This window comes from Pholis gunnellus (genome assembly GCF_910591455.1).
Source record: "Pholis gunnellus genome assembly, chromosome: 7".
NCBI classification, from domain to species: Eukaryota; Metazoa; Chordata; class Actinopteri; order Perciformes; family Pholidae; genus Pholis; species Pholis gunnellus.
The window spans coordinates 21,809,373-21,829,040 of NC_136533.1; the positions used below are offsets into that span (position 1 = coordinate 21,809,373).

The window sequence follows — 19,668 nt, forward strand, 5'->3', positions numbered from 1 at the left end:
TTTAAATGTAGAAGAAAATAAACTTCCTGAATTGATTGAATTGAAAGTGAATCAAGCTCTAAAATAGAGGGATTAACAGGAATACGGACACGACAGACCTGGGCAAACAGTAGTTGAACACATTTAAAATACAGAGGAAGGAACGTGAGCAGTAGAATAAGCATTATTTTGCAAATGTGACACATCCAGAGTTGAAGTTGTTTCTTGAGTCAAATGAGTGTTTCAGATATATAAAGCGGAGATCAAATCAGTCAAAGACTTCTATATGTTTTGTCCAGGTCTGAAATGAATTGTTAAGGCTAGATTCAAATACCAAACGAATATTTTCTATGGATGCAAGATGATGAAATTAGAGGGAGAGGGGTTGTAAGGGGGTATTATATAAGACAGAAGGAGGGGGCAGAGAAAAGAGAGATTTATTTGGCTCAGGGTCACGGTCGGGGCTCGTTGGTCAGGATTACCAGAGGAGCATGCAACAAAGGTGACGTGTTGACAGTTTGAGGGGCGTAAAAGGAAAAGCATTGTGTCTGCAGTGTTCAGTACTGTGCAACACTTCACATTTGTGGGCATGCCCTTGTTAACCCCAACTACACCGAGCACACTTCCTGAAACCTGCTGTTTCCTTAGACCAAAGTTCACCTGCTGGAAAAGGGAGGGGGGGGGGGGGGGGGGGGGGGGGGGGGGGGAGAAAAGGGTCAACTGAATCCCATTCATGTGGGCAGGTTGGAGGAGGGCATCCAGAGAGAATTATACCAGGTTTCATGGTTAAGAAGTGTTTGCTGTTCTCTAATATTCATGATGTGTTTGAAACATCAACAACAACCTCGAAGCAGGACGGTTAACAAAGAAAACTGCTACAAACTGCTATCTTTGCCTCTGGAAGCAATCAGAAACGGATTGGGTGTTTTTGTGGGGTGGGTGGGTGTGTGGGTCAATTCAAACATCCTTAGTCCTCTGAGGGGTTTTGCACTATGTGATACAATCAGACTGGTTCTCCACTTGGATTTTCTTTCTATGCATGAAACCAAACAGGCCTGCGTTCTCCATTGTTCCCTATCTGCAGCACTCTCTTTACAGCGCTTTGGGATGGAATAACTGGGTGACCCAAGGCTATGTCATTGTGCAGACACATTTCTGCATGCTCTTGACGTGGACCCAAACAGTAGCATGCTCGACAAAGGGCTTCTTTTTTTTGTTTTTATTTAACCGGGATATGTCACCCAGGTGGACTTGTGATCTGGTATGAATGTCAGACATAAATGAACCCCAACCGTGTGCATGAAATTGGTGATACTGAATTTCCTTTCGAGTTAGGTGTATTACTTTTTCAGTGCAACAGAGTCATCATACCATAAAATCGCTGTCCAGTGTAAACCATGTAGCTCCAAATTGTTTGATATTTGTTGTTGTTTTTTCGAAAAACTGAAGGATTTAAGTGTTCCTTTATGGGTTAAGAAACATGTCCTACTTCATAAGCTAAATAAACAGTTGGGTTTTCTGAAATGAAAATGAATTGCAAGACAAAAAAACAGCTTTTTCCTTAGCTCATGAAAAGTTGACTTTTTGGAGATACGTGGTTTATACTATACAGCGATGATCTGACTATAACATGCAATTAATCAAATCAGAAAATAAATAAGACACACTATACACATCAGTCGCAGGTGTCCCATATTATTTCTGTCACTTCTGTATAGAAAAATTGGATTGAAATCAACCGTAATCATTTTTTGGCCAGGTCATAGATTGTCTATGGTACCAATGTAATGCAGTTAGAATCCATCGATTGATCAATCAATCACCCAGATATCCTTCATCATTGAAGGACAGTTAAAGCCTGAATACAGTTGAGGTACTATTCCCTGTCCTGTTAACAGCACTATGAAACGGTATGTTTTTTATCTTATCATTTTGTTTGTGTGAAAGTCATGATGTTTACTTTTTATATTACTTCTCACCTCTGTGTATGTATTCATTTGTGTTCATCTTTCAGCTTTTCTATGGACTAGTAGTAGCAGCGGTAGGCTATTTTATGTAAAGCTGAGTTGAAAATTACAAAACGTCTCCAGAAATGTAGGACTTTTGAGGACTTTTGTTGCTTTAGTTTTTCATTGTTTCACGTGTTCCATATATGAATGTTATTTTTATGGTCTGTTTTTTTGTTTTTTTTTAAGGAAATCCACTTCCTGGGATAAACACATTGAATGTGGATTGACTCAAACCCTTTTATTTTTATATTGTGCAACTAGAGGCTCATTTCATCTTCCATTGTGATTTACGTTTATTGAACTCAACTGTTGCATTACAATTATTATAAGACAAATCTTTTCTTATTCATGCTTTTCTTTTCTCTCAGTTTGACTTATTAAGAATGTTGATGAGCTTTACATGAGCTGAGGAAACTTTTGAATGATAAGAGAGTAACATTTTACAATGAGTTTTACAGTAAAGAGATACATAATAGTTGAAATAAAAATTTAAAAAAAGTGAATTGACCCATGATAGACTTGATGATACCACAGCCCAACCGTGGCTACAGAAAGGTAATATTATCATTTTAAAAGACCTCACGCAAAATAACTGAAAGGAACGGTTTAAGTTGAAATGGTAAGAAATATGTCAAGTTTTCCAGACAAACAAAAACACACCAGGTCAAATCGTCAAGCTCGGGGCACAACAACAAACAAAGCAGGATTTGTCGTGGCATTAAAGACTTTGAATGAAGAGGTGCGGTGAATGTAGGGACAGAGGAAGGTGCAAGCTGACATAGATTTACATGTACAGTGGCTGTTATGTTTCCATGACACGCAATCTAAGTAAGTCTTCACTTGAATTCATTGTATAAAAAGTTCTAAGAAAGTTTATCTTTGATTCTGAGAGGGATTCAGTGGGAACTGACAGAGCGTTGGTAATGAACCAGTACAGTGAGAGGTGAGATGTAGGTGAACAGTGAGACAGTACGGTTAGGGAGACTCACTGTATGCTTTTGGAATTCTGTAAGTCATGAATTAATCGGTTATTTCTGTACAGCTAGATAAATCAATGGCCAATCAAGCTTGCTTTCCTGATAAATCTAGTAAAAACCATGGGTGGTCTAATGAAGTCTGCCATGTTGTGTAGTTCAACTGCATCCTTATGGATTTAAACCGTGTGCTCAGGTTAAGAAACATTAGTGAGGGATTGATTTTAAAAGACACATGTTCAAGGTTGTAGATATGACCACAGTTTATCACCCACCCAATATCATTATACCATTATTTAGGTGGTTACCCATGTAGACATATTAGTTGATACTCCATCCCTCAATTTTCTTAATGCAGGCATTAAGGCAAAAACATAAACCACAACCATTTTCTTTCTGTCTTTCTGTTTCTCTTCCTGTTTGTTTAAGTTATTTATACTTTGGTTTTATTTAGAGATCCAAAGAAGAACTTGTACACACTCCCTGTAAGTTTCTCCTTCCTGTGTGTGCGGTCTGCCTTTCTCTCTGTTTAGGGTTGAGCTTGTCCTCTTGGAGGAATCAGAAATATGAGATATTCACTTCAAAATGTTGTAAGTTTTTCATAATAAACATGTATGAATTCTTGCATTTTTTTCTGATCTTCACTGTTTTCACTTTGCCTGATTTTCTCAGGACTGTGTAGTGTGGTGACTGTGCTTGATTGCATCTGCGTCTCTTTCCAAGTTATTTTTACACTTATTACTACATGGAGTTTAGTGACATTACAGTATTCACAGCTCTGCCCTCCTTCAACGAGAACACTCTGATCAGCGAGAATAAGTGACAACACCTTTGCGCAGTGGTGTAAATTAACTAAGTACATTTACTCAAGTACGGTACTTCAGTTCAAATTTGAGGGACTTGTAATTTACTTGGGTATTTCAACTTCTACTCAACTACACCTCAGCGTGTTAATAGTTTCCCTTTTACTAGACTATATCTAGTAACTTTGAATATTATATATATATTTTAACAATAAATACATATTATTACATCAATGAGACTGAATTGATCCTAAGGGGTAAATTCACAAGCTACCCTGCAAATTAATGTATAGGACAAAAATCTATATAAATAGGCCAAAATGTAAATGGAGTCCAACACCAGCTACAGCATTAAAGCGCTGAACACATAATGCATCAATGATTATAGTACAATATTATATGTTGTTCTGAATTGGTCCATTCTGCATTATGAGTACTTTACTTGAAGTATATTTTGATGCTTACATTTTTGTTTAAACATAAAGTACCATTGGAAATTACAAAATAAAGTTGAGTACAAACAATTTAGGCTAACTATAGTAAGCATGTCTTACTTGAAAAAATACTAAATATAAATGACATAATAAGAGATTCTGTAGTTTAAACCTTATTACGATAATAAAGTTTAAAGAGTTTTGTTCTCACTTGCTTTTCATCAGTTTCACATATTTCATAAATTGAGCACATTTTGAAACGCTATCTGTGTCAGCTGACCCTGACGTCACCACGTCTACCAAGAACGTGCGTCGAACACCGGAAGTTGAATTGTCAGCTGATCCTGCTGGCTGTTGTTGATGCCTGAAGTTGCTGTTGTTTGGACACTGTGTTGCTCTTATCTGCGCCTGACATTGAACACAAATTAAACCCGAGCTAAGGACACGGTGGACATTTACCGGCAGACGAGCTTACGAGTTACGAGGAAAGCGTTTCACGGCCAGGAAATTGCGCACAAGCGGCAGAAGAGCTAGCTCCAAAGCGTGAACCTCCGCTGAAAGGAAGAAAGAGAGACAGCAGGGACAGCCCACGGCTCGGCGTGCTTTCTTTGTCAATGTCGTGCCTGTCTGAACCGCGACATTCATTGTCTTTGTCTTGAATTCAAAATTATTTTCTGCACATACGTTATTTATATTTATACTTTATTACCATCACGCGCAGGGCAGCTAACGTTAGCCCGTAGTGCAAAGAAACAGTGTTGTTGTCAGCTTTGGTGCTTTCGTAACCGACAGAAAACGATAGCTAACAGTGACAATAATCGGGTTTTGACACGTTGTTTTTGGTGCCTGTATTTTTTTGGGGTGTTTATCACTGGATCGGTTGCTCTGTTTGGAGACCTAGAACATACCTGTAGCCGAACACGTTGATGTTACATTGAAGTCTGATGGGGACGTGTGGCTGTTGAACACGTCTGACTAATCTGTTTGTTTACTCCTGACGTCGAATCGAGTGCATTCATTTTTGTTAAATCCATATCGATTATGTGTTAAAGCCACACAAACGGGTACTCGGTTAACTGACAGCTGTCCTTGTTGTTGAGGTTGGCTGGCAGGTTGCATCATTTGTTTTGTCTGCAAGCTTTTAGACTTTTCTGGGTAACTTGTGAAACTGTTATTTAAAACGTATGTAAGTCTTTGGCGTTCAGTCTCAGGTGGCTCTGTGAATTTAATTTTGAATATTTAACACATTTGTTTTCAGTTTTTTCTTCTTTTTTTTTAATCTCATATGACATGTGAGAAACTGGCCACCTTTTACTGTAACCCATAGTTTGAAGAGCTGTTTGATGCTCTCACGTGGAAAAAGTAAGTCAAGAGAGTTATGAATTAAAATAGCCATCTGAAACTATTGAGACTGTGCTGTGATCAGGGACAGACAGGCAGGCAGGCGAAGAGAACGGGTCCCTCAGAGGGTCCCATTGTGTCTTGAGGTGAGGTGAGCTGCCCCCCACTACTTGCCAATGCTGGACCTGGAGGTGGTGCCTGAGAGATCATTGGGAAATGAGCAATGGGAATTCGCCTTAGGTGAGTTTTACAACCGTTATAAGTTCTATAGAGACGGAGAAAGCGATTGAGACTATAAGCTATTCATTCATGTTAAATCAAAGCCATATTTTAAATTATTTTCCTTGCATGTTCATCTTAACTGTTGCTGACTAAAGCTCAATAAGACAAATGGTTGCTTCTCTTTTATTTCTGTGTTTTCAGGGATGCCATTGGCCCAGGCCATCTCTATTCTGCAGAAACACTGCCGCATCATCAAAAATGTCCAGGTGCTATACAGTGAACAGGTGAGATGGCCAGAAGTCTGTCTTTATTATGGGCTCTGTCTGTCACACTCGCACAACAATGTAAATCAGCTTGTTTAAAAATCCCAATCTAGAAGGGTTTTTTTAGGCTTTCCTGTGTGTCCACAGCAATTCCAGTCACTTTACAACCCCAAATATTTGGATTTTTACAATATTTTTGGTAAAATTTCTGTATTTGGTCAAATATTGTAGTGCCGTGCATTTAGGCTGATTAGCGACCAGAAATGACGAACTTATGTTTGACGTACTTCAGTTCTAGTTTTGCCAATAGTTGTGCAGAGAGCACTGAAAGGTTTATTCTTAAGACAATTTAAAAAAAAAACATGAACGGATCTTTAAAAAAGTTTGGGACGCGTCTACAAAAAAATTGGATTCAGGCTGATGTATTGTTGTCTTAATTTTTCATTTAGAAAAAACCAACAACAAGCATCTGCTTCAAAAATCCAATATCTGTCAGGCTATTTGAAACGATTTCCCAGACTCAATAGCGATAACTAAAGATCGTTAGGGAGGTTGTTATTACAGCACCATGAATCTTAGATTCAATATTTATTCAAGAACAACTGGAAGCAGTTCATGTTAACATGACACCAAATAGGAAACACATACGCACTTTCACATGAAATAGTCTCAAAAAAATAAATCTTGGTGTGTGCCTTGTTTCTCCTAAGTTAAGTTGAAAAACAGCTGATTTTGATTGTTTGCCTATCATGAGGGCTTCTCGGTTATTAATTAGTTTCTTTATCTCCCCTCCAGACACCACTCAGCCATGACCTCATACTGAACTTGACTCAGGACGGGATTAAACTGCTGTTTGATGCCACAAATCAGAGACTCAAGGTGAACACTGTTGATTTTAGGAGACTTAAGCAGCAGCATCTGACAAATATATTGGACTCCTCTGATCTTGTTATTGACATTTAATTGACGATTTGTTTTGTAACCTTTAACCTTTTTCATCTTTCTGAGCGACAGGTGATCGAAGTGTATGACCTGAGCAAAGTCAAGTTGAAATACTGGTGAGTAGATATGATCATGCCAAAATAAAGTTGAGGGCAATTAGAAAGTTGTTGAGATATATATATATATATATATATATATCTATATATATATAGATATATATATAGATATATATATATAGATATATAGATATATATACACACTGGTCATTGCATGTTTACAGTGTCCATTTTATGTTGCCACAGAGACAGTTCTACAAGTCGCAGCTCCTCTCAGATGATATACAGCTACTTAGTGAACGATGTCACAGTAATTGTGTGTGTGTGTGTGTGTGTGTGTGTGTGTGTGTGTGTGTGTGTGTGTGTGTGTGTGTGTGTGTGTGTGTGTGTGTGTGTGTGTGTGTGTGTGTGTGTGTGTGTGTGTGTGTGTGTGTGTGTGTGGGGGTGTGTGTGTGTGTGCGTGTGCGTGTGTGTGCGTGCGTGTGTGTGTGTGTGAGTGAGTGAGCGTGAGTGTGTGTGTGTGTGAGTGAGCGTGAGTGTGTGAGATTGTCTTTCAGTGCAAAATTCTCTGGCAATAGCTCCTCAGCTAATGCAGCACATCCTGTATGAATGTTAATAGGTGTAACGATGGCTGTATATGTGTGTGTATTGTGTTTCAGTGGAGTCCATTTCAACTCTCAGGCCATTGCCCCCACAATAGAGCAAATAGACCAGTCATTTGGAGCTACGCACCCTGGAGGTACTTCACAAAGCATAAACACATTAACGATGAGCCCACATCTTGATCTCGTTTTGTCTCTTTCATTAAATCTTTTTGTCTTTGTTCCTCTGCGTCCAGTTTACAATGCTGCAGAGCAGTTGTTCCATCTCAACTTTCGAGGCCTGTCCTTCTCCTTCCAACTGGACTCATGGAACGAAGCTCCTAAATACGAGGTGAGAGTCAACTTGCTTGTCGGCCGGTTTTATGGGAGGTCGCTGAGAGGTCGTTTCCTCACATCCCGGGGGAGATGAGGCAGCCTTGTGGTTCAAGTGCTTACCCTTTATATGGAAACGTGTGAGGTCATGCTTTATGTTTGCCTTGAGCATGTCCTTTAGTCACTGTCAGCTTGATGTCGTGTTAATTAATAGCGTGGGCCTGAATGAAGAGACCATATGCTTGCTGATAATGTGATTGTCTGCTTGTTAATCTTAAGCACAACATTTTTTTTTCTTGGATGTCAGTTTTCCTAAACGCTTAGAAATGTGATCTTCATCACACCCCCGGACAAAGAGAACTTTTGGGGCAGATTCTGAAACATTGAAAGGAACTATGACAGATCTCAGAATGAGAAGTCCGACGCGTTGCACTGTTCTGTAAACAGGAAAACTCTGACTGCAGGAGGACGTTTAATGGACCTGAGTTAGCTCAGGCAACATGAGTCCAATATTAAATTCTCCAGCAGCTTCAAATTCAGATTCTCAAGACAATATGACGTACGATCTGCGAGCTGCATGTTTATACACACACATAAAGCACATAAAGGTTTTTGCCTTTGTGGATTTGAATTTGGATTGAGGTTTGTTCAACTAGCCAGATGTTTTACTGTTTCTACTGTACAGCTGTGGATGTCTCGCTTGATGCATGTCATGAACCAGCTGCTCTGCCGTCTGCTCCATTCTGCAGCTTGCTACTGTGAAAGCACACGTCACATATTGATGTTTTTACTTCTCCCTACGATGACTTTGTGTCCCATCGACATGGCTTTTGCAGCTTATCGCATCATTTTGGTTTCGCCGTTCTGCTGCTCCAACATATCTGTGATATCTTAGTGAATGCATTGATTATTTCTTCAACTTTCCGATCCGCCCTGAGCTGCATGCTGGGTTGCTTGAATAGTTTTGTTTGATTTACTGAAACAACAACTTGGGCTTGCTTGAGATCTATAGTGTTTGGTAGTTTCCTATTTAAAAATATTTCTGTAAAAAATCAAATCTATTCTTGTTAATGTGCACAGACCAACACAGTGTATAGCAGCCCCATACTACTCCCAGTTGTTTTGCCTTGGCAGCCTAACTTTGCCATGGGTTTGGCCTCCCTGCAGATTCCACATGGGGCCATGGTCAAGAGGATGCACATCTACACCGGCAACAACCTGCAAGAAACAAGGTAACATGGAGACACATGCAGATACACAAACTAGACAACACTTATGGAGGACATACCTCTACCAAAGGGTGTATTATTCTAACAAATAGACACCAATGAAGACATTTAAACTCTATAAATCTCTAAATCTGCATCAAACTACTCCCGGTGAATATACAGCAAACATTTTCAAACTAACTGAAATCTGTTATCCAAAAATACAAAAAAAAGCAAACCTCTTGTGAAAACAGTAGCTAATCATTGATTAAAGAAAAATTCACCCACAAAATAAGCATTTATATACATTACTCACCCTGTATTGCCTAGAATTTGTAATAATAATGTAGTTTTGCTGATGTCATTTACTTAAATTCATCAAGACTTTACTCCGTGTTTTGATTCTCCGATCACTGCAGCGGCGGCATAACCCTTAATGGTTATTGTAAATATTGGGCAATAAAGCACAACTTTCATCATAATTGTCCAATGTAGCCAAAGAGAACAACACCAAGTGGGATGATTTGTGGAGTTTCCATAATGTAACATGTGACAAACTGAACTGTCTGTCGTCAGGGCTCCCGTGATGCCGGTGGCTTGTTTCCTTGGTAACATCTTTGCAGAGAGCGTTGATGTCCTGAGGGATGGTGCCGGGCCTCTGGGGCTCAAACTCCGCCTTCTCACTGCAGGTAACACATACCTCTGTGCCTGCGTACATCTGGAGGACTGCGAACTAAGATTCATGGTTATATTCAACATGTTTTCCTCACACATCCTCTGATCTACTCTCTTGATTCACAGGATGTTTTCCATCTCTTGCCTCCAGACTTTCTACAATCTGTAACACCGATGCAAAGTTGGAGCTAAACAGCGACCCAAACGTTTTTAGATTGGCAATAAACACCATTTGGAATTTCTTTGTTAAAATATAAGCCGTATTGATCACAATACATGTGGCTGCCTCCACTGCAGACTAATCATATTACTATTTCATGTTTAAGATGATGTAACCCTAACATGGACAAACGCATATCTAGCTGCACGTACCAATAGACCGTGTATTTAATCTAGCTGTGTGGTAAACAACAGTCAACTCTCAGGGAGACAATCAACGTCGCTGACACGTTATTTGACTTTTTTTGTTTTTGTGTCATTTATCTGGAGATGACATAGTTTCCTTTCCTGTTGTGTTGTAATGTGACTGCAGGCTGTGGTCCAGGTGTGATGGCTGATGCTAAAGTCAGGTCCCTAGAAAGGAGCATCTACTTTGGAGATTCCTGTCAAGATGTGCTGGGTGCTCTGGGCTCGCCACATAAAGTCTTCTACAAGTCTGAGGACAAGGTAGAAAAACAGTTTCTTGTAGTATTCTACGTGTTGTTGTTTGAACGACTTGTGTTATCTTCACTATGCCCTGAAATAAATCAATCATTAAGAGGAAATCTATTGATAACAGAGGGGGCCTCTGTGTCCTTAAGGCGTGTGAGTGTCTGTGTTTTGGCTTCACAGTTTATTAAAAACATATTCTAGAAGCTGATTTTAATGAATAAAAACAAAAAGCCTGACACCTTTGCCATAATGTTTGCCATATGCATTAACACAGCCAAAATATCCACCGGTGATATGAAAAGTATAGCTAAGAAATACTTATATTATACAGTGGATTAGTTTACTGTGTAGTCTGAAAGTGGTCAACAGCGACAAAACCGTTTCTTGGTATCTGCATTGATAGTGAAGACGTATATTATATTGATCCTCTACGTCTTCATGTGTTCTTGTTTATTTTAGATGAAGATCCACTCTCCGTCACCTCACAAGCAGGTTCCTTCTAAATGTAACGACTACTTCTTCAACTACTTCTCCCTCGGAGTGGTGCGTAAACTCGGCCTCGGCTTGTTTGTGCGCGTCATGTTTGTGTACACTTCAGTGACGGTGTTTTTAATCTAGTTGTAGTCCTGCTGTGGTTTTCTTGAGACACGTTATTCACTTTTAAGTTGAATTAAGTCGTCGTTTGTTTTGAAGCCACATACCATAAATATTTGATGTACTTTTAGAATAACAGCTGCGATGTTAGGCACTCAGCTTGTTCAAGATGATGCACTTTTTGGGGACACGGCTGTGGTGAAGCATAGTGTGTTACTGCTGATGATGGTGAGGAGCCCAAGATCCAGCTATTGGAGGTGGGGTTGTATGAGGTACTGATCCAGAGTCGGTGTACTGGCTACAGAGGATCAGAGAAGCGGACAGGAGTACCAGCAAGAACGCAAAGCAATGGACTGCTGCAAACATATTTTAGCCACCTAAAACAAATCTCTATCAGTGTACGCTAAATTGAGAATATTTTCTCCCCTTTACCTTGCAATCAGACAGCCCTTTCGGACAGGACACTGAAGCCGTTATATCCATCTATAATCTCCTGAAAGCTACGAGACTCCTTTGATAAAAAGCAGTAGTTTTACCTCCTACAGCTCCTCCTACGGTCTACTGATGTTTCCTTACCGGTATCTCTGCCTGTTTCTCCAAACTGAAGGCATGCCAACCACCATCTACTGTAGAAAACACTTCATAGAATCCTAAATCATCCCTTTAATGTCCAATTTTTTAGGGATAATACCAATACTGAAGTAATCAGTAAGTGTACTTCAGTCAAAGTTCATTGACGTATTTATTGCAGGACTGTTGAACTGCGTTACATTCATCTTCTGGTTAGTGTGAAGTCTGTTTCAGTCATATTGCACTGAAACATCCTCTCAGTTGGTGTTCAGATCCTCTGAACGAGAAGCTGAAGCCTCTTCTCTAATACTGGCTGGTAATAATGAATGAATGTTGGGATGTCTCTACTCGCCCCGCTGTTTGCAGTAGATTGGACTGTAATGAGCCGAGTCTTGACAAACATTTAACACCAAAGCAATCTTAAAGTTTGTGTTTCCTTATTCTTCAGGATATCCTGTTTGACTCTGCAACTCACCTGGTTAAGAAGTTTGTCCTCCACACCAACTTCCCTGGCCATTACAACTTCAATATGTAACTATCTCTCTGGCTAGTGACGTGTTTCTGTGTGTCTTTCTTTCTATGCGATTCCTTGTCTCAGTTTACCAGATCCTTTCCATCCTCAGTTGGCTGCATGGGGTTGCACAATTCTGGCTTTGGCTGTATTTACCTTGTTATGTGCAGAAAGAAACAAACCTTTTAACATATCATAAACGGACATAATCCATCAATTTGCCATATAATACATACAATGTGAAATGTGCCTTGTAGTGAGTGGGGGAAGGTACTTTGACAGTGTGGGCTGGGTGCAAACTTTAAAGTGAACAACTCATTTGTAAAAAAAAAATGTTTTACAATAAAGAATGAATGGAAATAGAATACTTATAACTCCCCAATCCCGCTACATCCTACATGGTAACAGCTAGCTGGCAAAGATTGGCAGAAGCTGTGAACAAAATATAAACAGTGAACTCTACGTTCGGCCACCTGTTTATTGGGATGGTGCCAAATTATCTCTGCACGTGTTTGGAAATCAACCGAACCTTTGCAACCCTAATACTGCACCATCTATATGTAACTCTCTGCATCCAGAACTGACATGAAGTTATTAGGTTAGCCCTTATTTCTCTACTCCTACTGTAGCATTTCTGTTTATCTTCTATGGGTTTTAAATATGTTTTTTCTGTCATCACAGATATCATCGATGTGACTTTAAGATTCCACTCGTCATTAAGAAAGGTGAGACACTTATCGGTCATAAATCTCTCAAAGAATGAACCACGTGTGTCTCAGTGTGAGTGGTACGGTGTTGATTTTGAATCATCCTCTCATCTAACTCCAGTTACTGTGTGTTTGTGTCGCTGCACTCTAGAAGGAGCCGATTCTCAGACGGAGGACTGCATGTTAACAACCTACAGCAAGGTCAGTTCTACACACAATGTAATTGCCAGAGGTTAGTGCTTTGTTGTAAATTCACTATGGTATGGCTGTAACGACCTGACCTGGTGTCTTGGCCTGGTCTCTGTATCATTGAGTTCAGCTTTCTAATTTGGACTTTTTCTCTGGCATCTCTAAAACCTGCTCTCCGTGTCATTTGTTTCATATCCATCAAAGCTGGACATCATGACGTCTGTTTTATACGGCGGCTGCAGTTATCTTCTGTCACCGCCGAGGAAGTCATTTAATACAAGTCTTGTGATTTCCACTAGAAACATCCTATGCCCAAAATTAGCTTGAAGAAAAGTCTTATGGAGATGATCACTAGTTTTAGTGAAGCGATGATACAGCATTTGACAACCAGAGTCTTGTTGTTGTTCCCTTAATAAACCATTCCATACAGGTCTTGGGACCTTGTGATACAAGGCAGGAGATAAACAAGCCTTTTTGTCTCCTGCCACAGAAGTTGTCTCTTGAATTATCTGTTATCTTTCCTGTTCCTCCGTCAGTGGGATCAGATTCAGGAACTGCTCGGTCACCCGATGGAAAAACCGGTCGTGCTGCACAGGTACAAACACGTGCTCTCGCATCGACACTGACAAAATGGATCATATTTATATATAATATTATTTTAAATGTGTCCCACATACGCTTCATGATAATGAGTCAGCATTTTTTCATTTTGTTGTTGGTTAACAATTATAACATTCAAGCTGCAACATTTTTAGAGCAAACGTTTTTTGAACACGATCCAAATGAGTGTCTGCTCTGATCCGATGTTTGTGTTTGACAGGTCCTCATCAGCCAACAACACCAACCCCTTCGGCTCTACCTTCTGCTTTGGACTGCAGAAGATGATCTTTGAGGTCAGAACACGTATCACTGTAGCATGAGCAAGCATTCAAGTGTGTACAATACGTGTGAAAACATAGTTGGTGTGGCGATCCTTTAGTTGTCAGTCCTGATTGATTTGGCGTCACCTTATTTGCTGGGGGGTAACCGCACATGTGGTTTAATACTACAGGTTTACACAATACTGGGGACATCAAAACAAACTATTGTTGTTTTTAATAAAGAAGTCGGGTAATCATTTTTCCAGCAGCCGTCATCTAACTTTATGCTGCACATGGCATGAGTCTGCGAACAGTCTGAGGAAGTGGAAGTACTTTGTAAGCTCGCTGAGGAGTTGAATGTGTGCAGCCTGCAGCTCTTCAGCTAACGGCTCACTTTGGCTGCTCATTCTTGTTCCGTTACTCCTGCAATATTTCAAACTGATCCGCGGTCAAAAACTGCCTTAAATGATAGTGCAGTAACTCAATATGGCATTTTTTCCAGAAACGTTGCCACAGACGCCCAATTCATTATACTGCAAATCTCTATAAACAGTGTAATACTGTATAAGTGGGCCATAGGCTCATTCACCATTGTATTACCTCATCCGGCGATAGATAGTGACGTTACAAACGTTTATTTCATTCAACACCTTTGAGATTGCCACTTAAACATACTGTTGTCTGTATAGCCAACAACAACTCACTTACAGTTATGGCAGTGTTTTTTTTATTTTCATTGCAAGCTTGTCAAAAATGTACCATGCATGAAAAAAAAAGCAGAAAACAATAGTGTAAACTCACAGGTCACAGGAGGGCCAGAATGTGACTTTAGTATTTTGCCCGCAATCTTAATTTCTATATAGTTTTACCCGAGGCGATTTTCATTGACATCGTGCAGAAGGTAAAATAGATAGCATTTTTTATTCCATAAATATTACTGGCATGCTATATAAAGAGAGGAGTACACTTAAGGATATGACCTACGTCTCTCTAAATAGTTTGCTGATTTGCCTCAGTTTGCTTGAAACATTTGAAACAAAGCCTTAATGGACTAATGGTAATGGACAATGCATTTTACCTCAATACTTCAACTCCATACCTTTTTGATTGTAATCCAGTCCATTGTAACACATACTTTCTGTATCCCTCTTCCTCAGGTGATGCAGAATAACCACATAGCATCAGTGACCCTGTATGGTGCTCATCGAACCGCAAGTCAAGCCCGACCTGAGTCCAGTAGTAGTTCCCACTGAACAAGTAACCAGAACCACATCCCATTCTGGCCTGTCCTGAGTCTAGTACCTCTGCTGACTGAACCTCTAACCCAGAGCCAGATTCATAACCAAGCAGGCCAAACCCAGAGCAACAAAGTAATCCATACCAAGCTCAGATGCTACTCATTGAACAGACCTACAACCAGAATCCAGAATAACCAAGTCACACTTGGTATTTATCAACTTTTCCTGGTGGGTCCTAAGACTTACTCTCCCAATCAGACACACCCGGTCGGCCCAGTCAACCCAGGCTATCCCAGGAACCAGGATCTAGTGACATGGTCGCAGTGCTGGACCACTGATTCTTTGCAATGAAACTATCGAAATGATGTCTTGGTTGTGTGGGAATATCACGGTGGTGCTGCAAACTGACACGCTGAGGAAATTCTATGCTCAAGTATGGCTCAGCTGTTTCCTGTTTCCATCCAGTGACTCGATTTGCCCAGGACCGCAGAAGAACAGTTTGTCCAGACTGTAGTTTGGATGGCATGGTACCACCAGTAAGATGTAATGGCAGCCTGTATTGGACAATAACCTCCATCACATTGTGGTGAGATGATCAGCATTTAATTATCATCTGCAACAAATCTCTCTGTAAACTGCTGTGGCCAAAGTCTTGAAAGAAACTCTTGCTTGACCCACTGAATAAACACCAACCATCCACACTGCCAGCCCAACCAGTACCGCCTGTCATCCTTCCACAACTTTAGAACCAGGCCCCGACTGGCTCAATCAGACCCGGAACACATTTAAACTGCAAGCACCAACCGAGAGCCATCAGAGCCAAGCACATTGGAAGCTGCAGAAGACTTTTAACCCGAAAAACATGAAAGTCTAGATTTTGACAGACAAGAAAAGAACCAAACGGCAATCGGGGCTTGGAGAGACATGTGGCACAGAACACAAGATCCACAAGGGCCGGCTGACCAGATGTGAAGCCTCTCGAGGCAGAACGGTCCAAACATTGTCAACATTATTGCCTCCCTCTTAAACCGTCCTACTCACCAGTCCTCCGACACACAGAGACACACTCTCAAGCACACAGCAGTAAACACTATTAACCCACCACAGCTGTTGTTATTAGCAGCTCTAGATGTTGACATGTCTGTCTCCTTACTTACACCCACACACACACACACACACACAGACACACATACACACACACACACACACACACACACCTACACACACACACACACACACACACACACACAGATATCTAGTCCCTTCACCACTATACCAACATGTATTTCTAATACGTGAAAGCTAAGTGCAAAACTAACATGGAGACATGCAGGCATGACACAGGGATTTGCATGAACTTGGCAGATGCTTTTGAATGAGAGGAAACTTATTATAAGCACAAACTGGCAACCTGTTATTTTTGTTTATCTGATCCTGCATGTTGTGAGGGGCATAGACTCGTTGTATTTTTCTCTGCCCTGCTTCGTTCATTCACACCACGTTGATTTTCATTGTGTTCTCTTATTTCACATTTGCACTAATACACACCTTGTTACGTGATCGGTTCATTGTGCCCTATCCTCAAGAGATGGATTTGCGGAGACATTCGGAGAGCTAGTGGTGTTTCTATCCATGCATTTATTCAGAAGACCGGTCCTCCTATGGTGCATGGTGTATGCAGTCATATCATCTGTGTTACACTCATCTCTCTTTTTCCCTTGTCTCTGCATCGGACTGATGCACCAAAATCCATCCCTCAGCAATGTCTGCATTTATTGTCGAAATTGCCAAATGCTTCAGCCAAAGACGATTCAGGATGATTTCATTTGATCAGCGGACGTTATCACTGTAGTCTCTTTTGTCTACAACCTGTCCTAAGGAGAGAGTCGTTTGTTGGCTGTCTCCCTTCTCTCGTGTCTTTTTATGTCAAACCTGCACATTGCAGTCATTGCCGCGGTAACGCCTCTAAATTCAGCTCCTGGTTTCTGTAACTGCTGACAGTAATGACACAAGACGTGAATAGCTGACGTGTGTTTTGAAACCAATCAGCCTGTCTTTCATCAGGGTTTGGTTACAGCCAGAGACACATTAGCAATGGTAGTAGTCTCTTGTACAGTTGTTGTTGTTGTTGTTGTTGTTGTTGTTGTTGTTGTTGTCAGCGAGCTGTAATTTATAGAATTCCTCTGTGAATTCAGTACATTTAAACCCATTTAGGAAATGGGGAAGAACATCATCATTCCTTCATCATAACGTTTGCTTCCAACGTCCAAATGTCTGAATTTGGAATATTTTTCCTCATAAGCATTTGAATAAACTGTGTATTAATTTGAATGCACACATTCTCTTTTTATTGTCCTTTGATACAAATTCCATTTAGTTTTTTTTATTCTTTACTATTGCTGAAGTTACGATTGCTTGTGTGAAGGCATCAGGGTTGAAGTCAGGGCCCTTATACGTGACAAAATGTTGAGAGCAGCTGGGGAATTTGAGAGCATACAATGCCGAGGCTGGTTTCCAGAAATGCAGTATTTTTGAGATTGGCACAAAACATATCTTGTCATGAGTTTCGACGTGTTCAAACTGGCTTCACTGTGGCATTTTATTTTGTTTTTTAACAACCCCAACTGACTAAATCAGATGGTTGGTTGAGTTCATCCCTCATTGAAACAGATTGCATCACAGTGTGAGTTGGCTTGTAACCAGCAGCATCCACATGAAATAGCCGAACAACTGTACTCAGACTACATTTCTGATTCATTGTCATAGGAATTGAGACTTTTACAATTCATTAATAATAGCCTTTATCTAAAGTACTATTTCCTTAGGTTTCTTACCATACAGATGACCATGAGAAGACCTTATTTAAGAGCAGCTGAAGAAATTCATTTCTGTGCTGTTAGTTAGTTTGGCTGTTCTTTTTAATTCAGGCCTTGATTCTTCTAGCTGATGATGTACAAATGCTGTAAATAGCGGAGTGCTCTTAGTCTGGCGTCCTTTTATTTACATGATCTTAATGGCTTTGACTCGTCTCAATATTTCCTCCTTAAAACGCAACTGACTTCTTAACAAGCACTGGAAGTTTTTATTTTATTTTTTACTCCAGACCACTCAGTATTGAAACTTTGTATTGTGCAATGCTAAGGCTGCAAGTACACAGAAGTGTTGGGTGCCAGTAGATGGCCCTGCTACAGCTCTGCTTGAACTGCTACTGCAGGGTGTTTCAGGGTGATTCTGATCCACAGAAACATCTTACAATGAAAAATCTCCATTTATGCAGGCAGGGAAAACTTCCTCACGTTTGGACTGGAAGAGAACTCTGGTTGATTTGGAGTGTAGCATTGGCATGTTGCTAGTTTTCTACTTGTTTACGCTAGAAAATGTATTTTGTTGGCTGCAGCCAGACTGTGTCCTAGTCGAGGTAATGGGGGGTTTTGGGAAGCAGGAGAGATGAATGTTTTACAGTCTGGTTTCTTATACTGGGATCCCAAAAGCTAGCTAATGCTTCAAGATGAATCCAACGAATAAACTAATTGTCTCTTTGAGCTCACAGCTTTAAGGTGTTTCCGAACGATGACTGTCCACTAATGTCTGAAGAACCTGGAAAAACAAGTTCCCAAGTCCTGCTCTGGTTTATCCACAAGACTTGAACATGGAAACCAATCTAATATAAATGCCATGATGGCTGTATTCTAACATTTTACTGAAACTTGCTTTTGTGCAAGTAAATATGAGAAAATCAAGGAAACAAATGCTGAATATTGTGCCTCATCTCCCACTGAGCCTGTCTTTGACTTCTGTCTCTATCTCCTCTGTACAAAGGAATCTCATTGTACATACAGTTTGAGAATGCATTTGAACTGCATCATTGTACAGTATGTGTGTGCGTGTCACTGAGCATTAGCAACGAGCTAACACGGTACTATGGCCGTCTGTCATTTTAGTTTTCCTGTTACCTGCAGAGAATGGCAGGCTGGGTTGGGTTTGCCAAGACAAGGAAGTTGGTTTGTATATATATAAATATAGTTTACGGTGTGTGCATGTTAATAACACCAAACACACAGAACAACGTGTGTTCACAACCCTTAAAAGCTCACCATAGTTGGTTACTGAGGAATACATGAATGAAAACCATTCCTCGTCTTCCTCCACAATATAAATTGGTTGTTCCCCAAAAGCTCTCCGTGCTGATTTGAGCTTTGCTCATTTGGAAACTGATGGCTCAAAGATGAATTGAAAAAACAGAAACAGGAGAGGCAATATTCTCCTGAGGGAAATAAATTATCAATGATTTTCGTCAAACTGAGCCCAGCACAGTATACATTATATAATACAAGAAAAACCCAGTTTTGGTAAACTCAGCCCAGCTATGAGGTGCATTGTTACTGAGAGACCGAGGGAGGAGCTATGGGGTGCTGGGTAGTTAATCTCACCCAAACTCAGGTGGATTTATCACATCCTTGTTTTTCTAAAAGATGTAAGCTCGATAAGCAAGTGAAAAATCTGCTTGGCTTTTAAATTTCACATTCAT

The 19,668-nt window shown here is 40.3% G+C and overlaps 1 protein-coding gene across 1 annotated transcript; it reads left to right on the plus strand.

Moving 5' to 3' along the window:
• Positions 1 to 4,563: 4,563 nt before the first annotated feature.
• Positions 4,564 to 17,475, plus strand: phaf1 (phagosome assembly factor 1). Its single transcript, XM_079163364.1, has 16 exons — positions 4,564 to 5,780; positions 5,964 to 6,046; positions 6,821 to 6,904; positions 7,040 to 7,083; positions 7,683 to 7,762; positions 7,862 to 7,956; positions 9,105 to 9,169; positions 9,722 to 9,834; positions 10,353 to 10,486; positions 10,931 to 11,014; positions 12,084 to 12,166; positions 12,828 to 12,871; positions 13,005 to 13,054; positions 13,579 to 13,637; positions 13,863 to 13,935; positions 15,060 to 17,475. The coding sequence occupies exons 1-16, from the start codon at positions 5,717 to 5,719 to the stop codon at positions 15,153 to 15,155; spliced, it is 1,251 nt and encodes a 416-aa protein (XP_079019490.1). The 5' UTR covers positions 4,564 to 5,716; the 3' UTR covers positions 15,156 to 17,475.
• Positions 17,476 to 19,668: the final 2,193 nt, after the last annotated feature.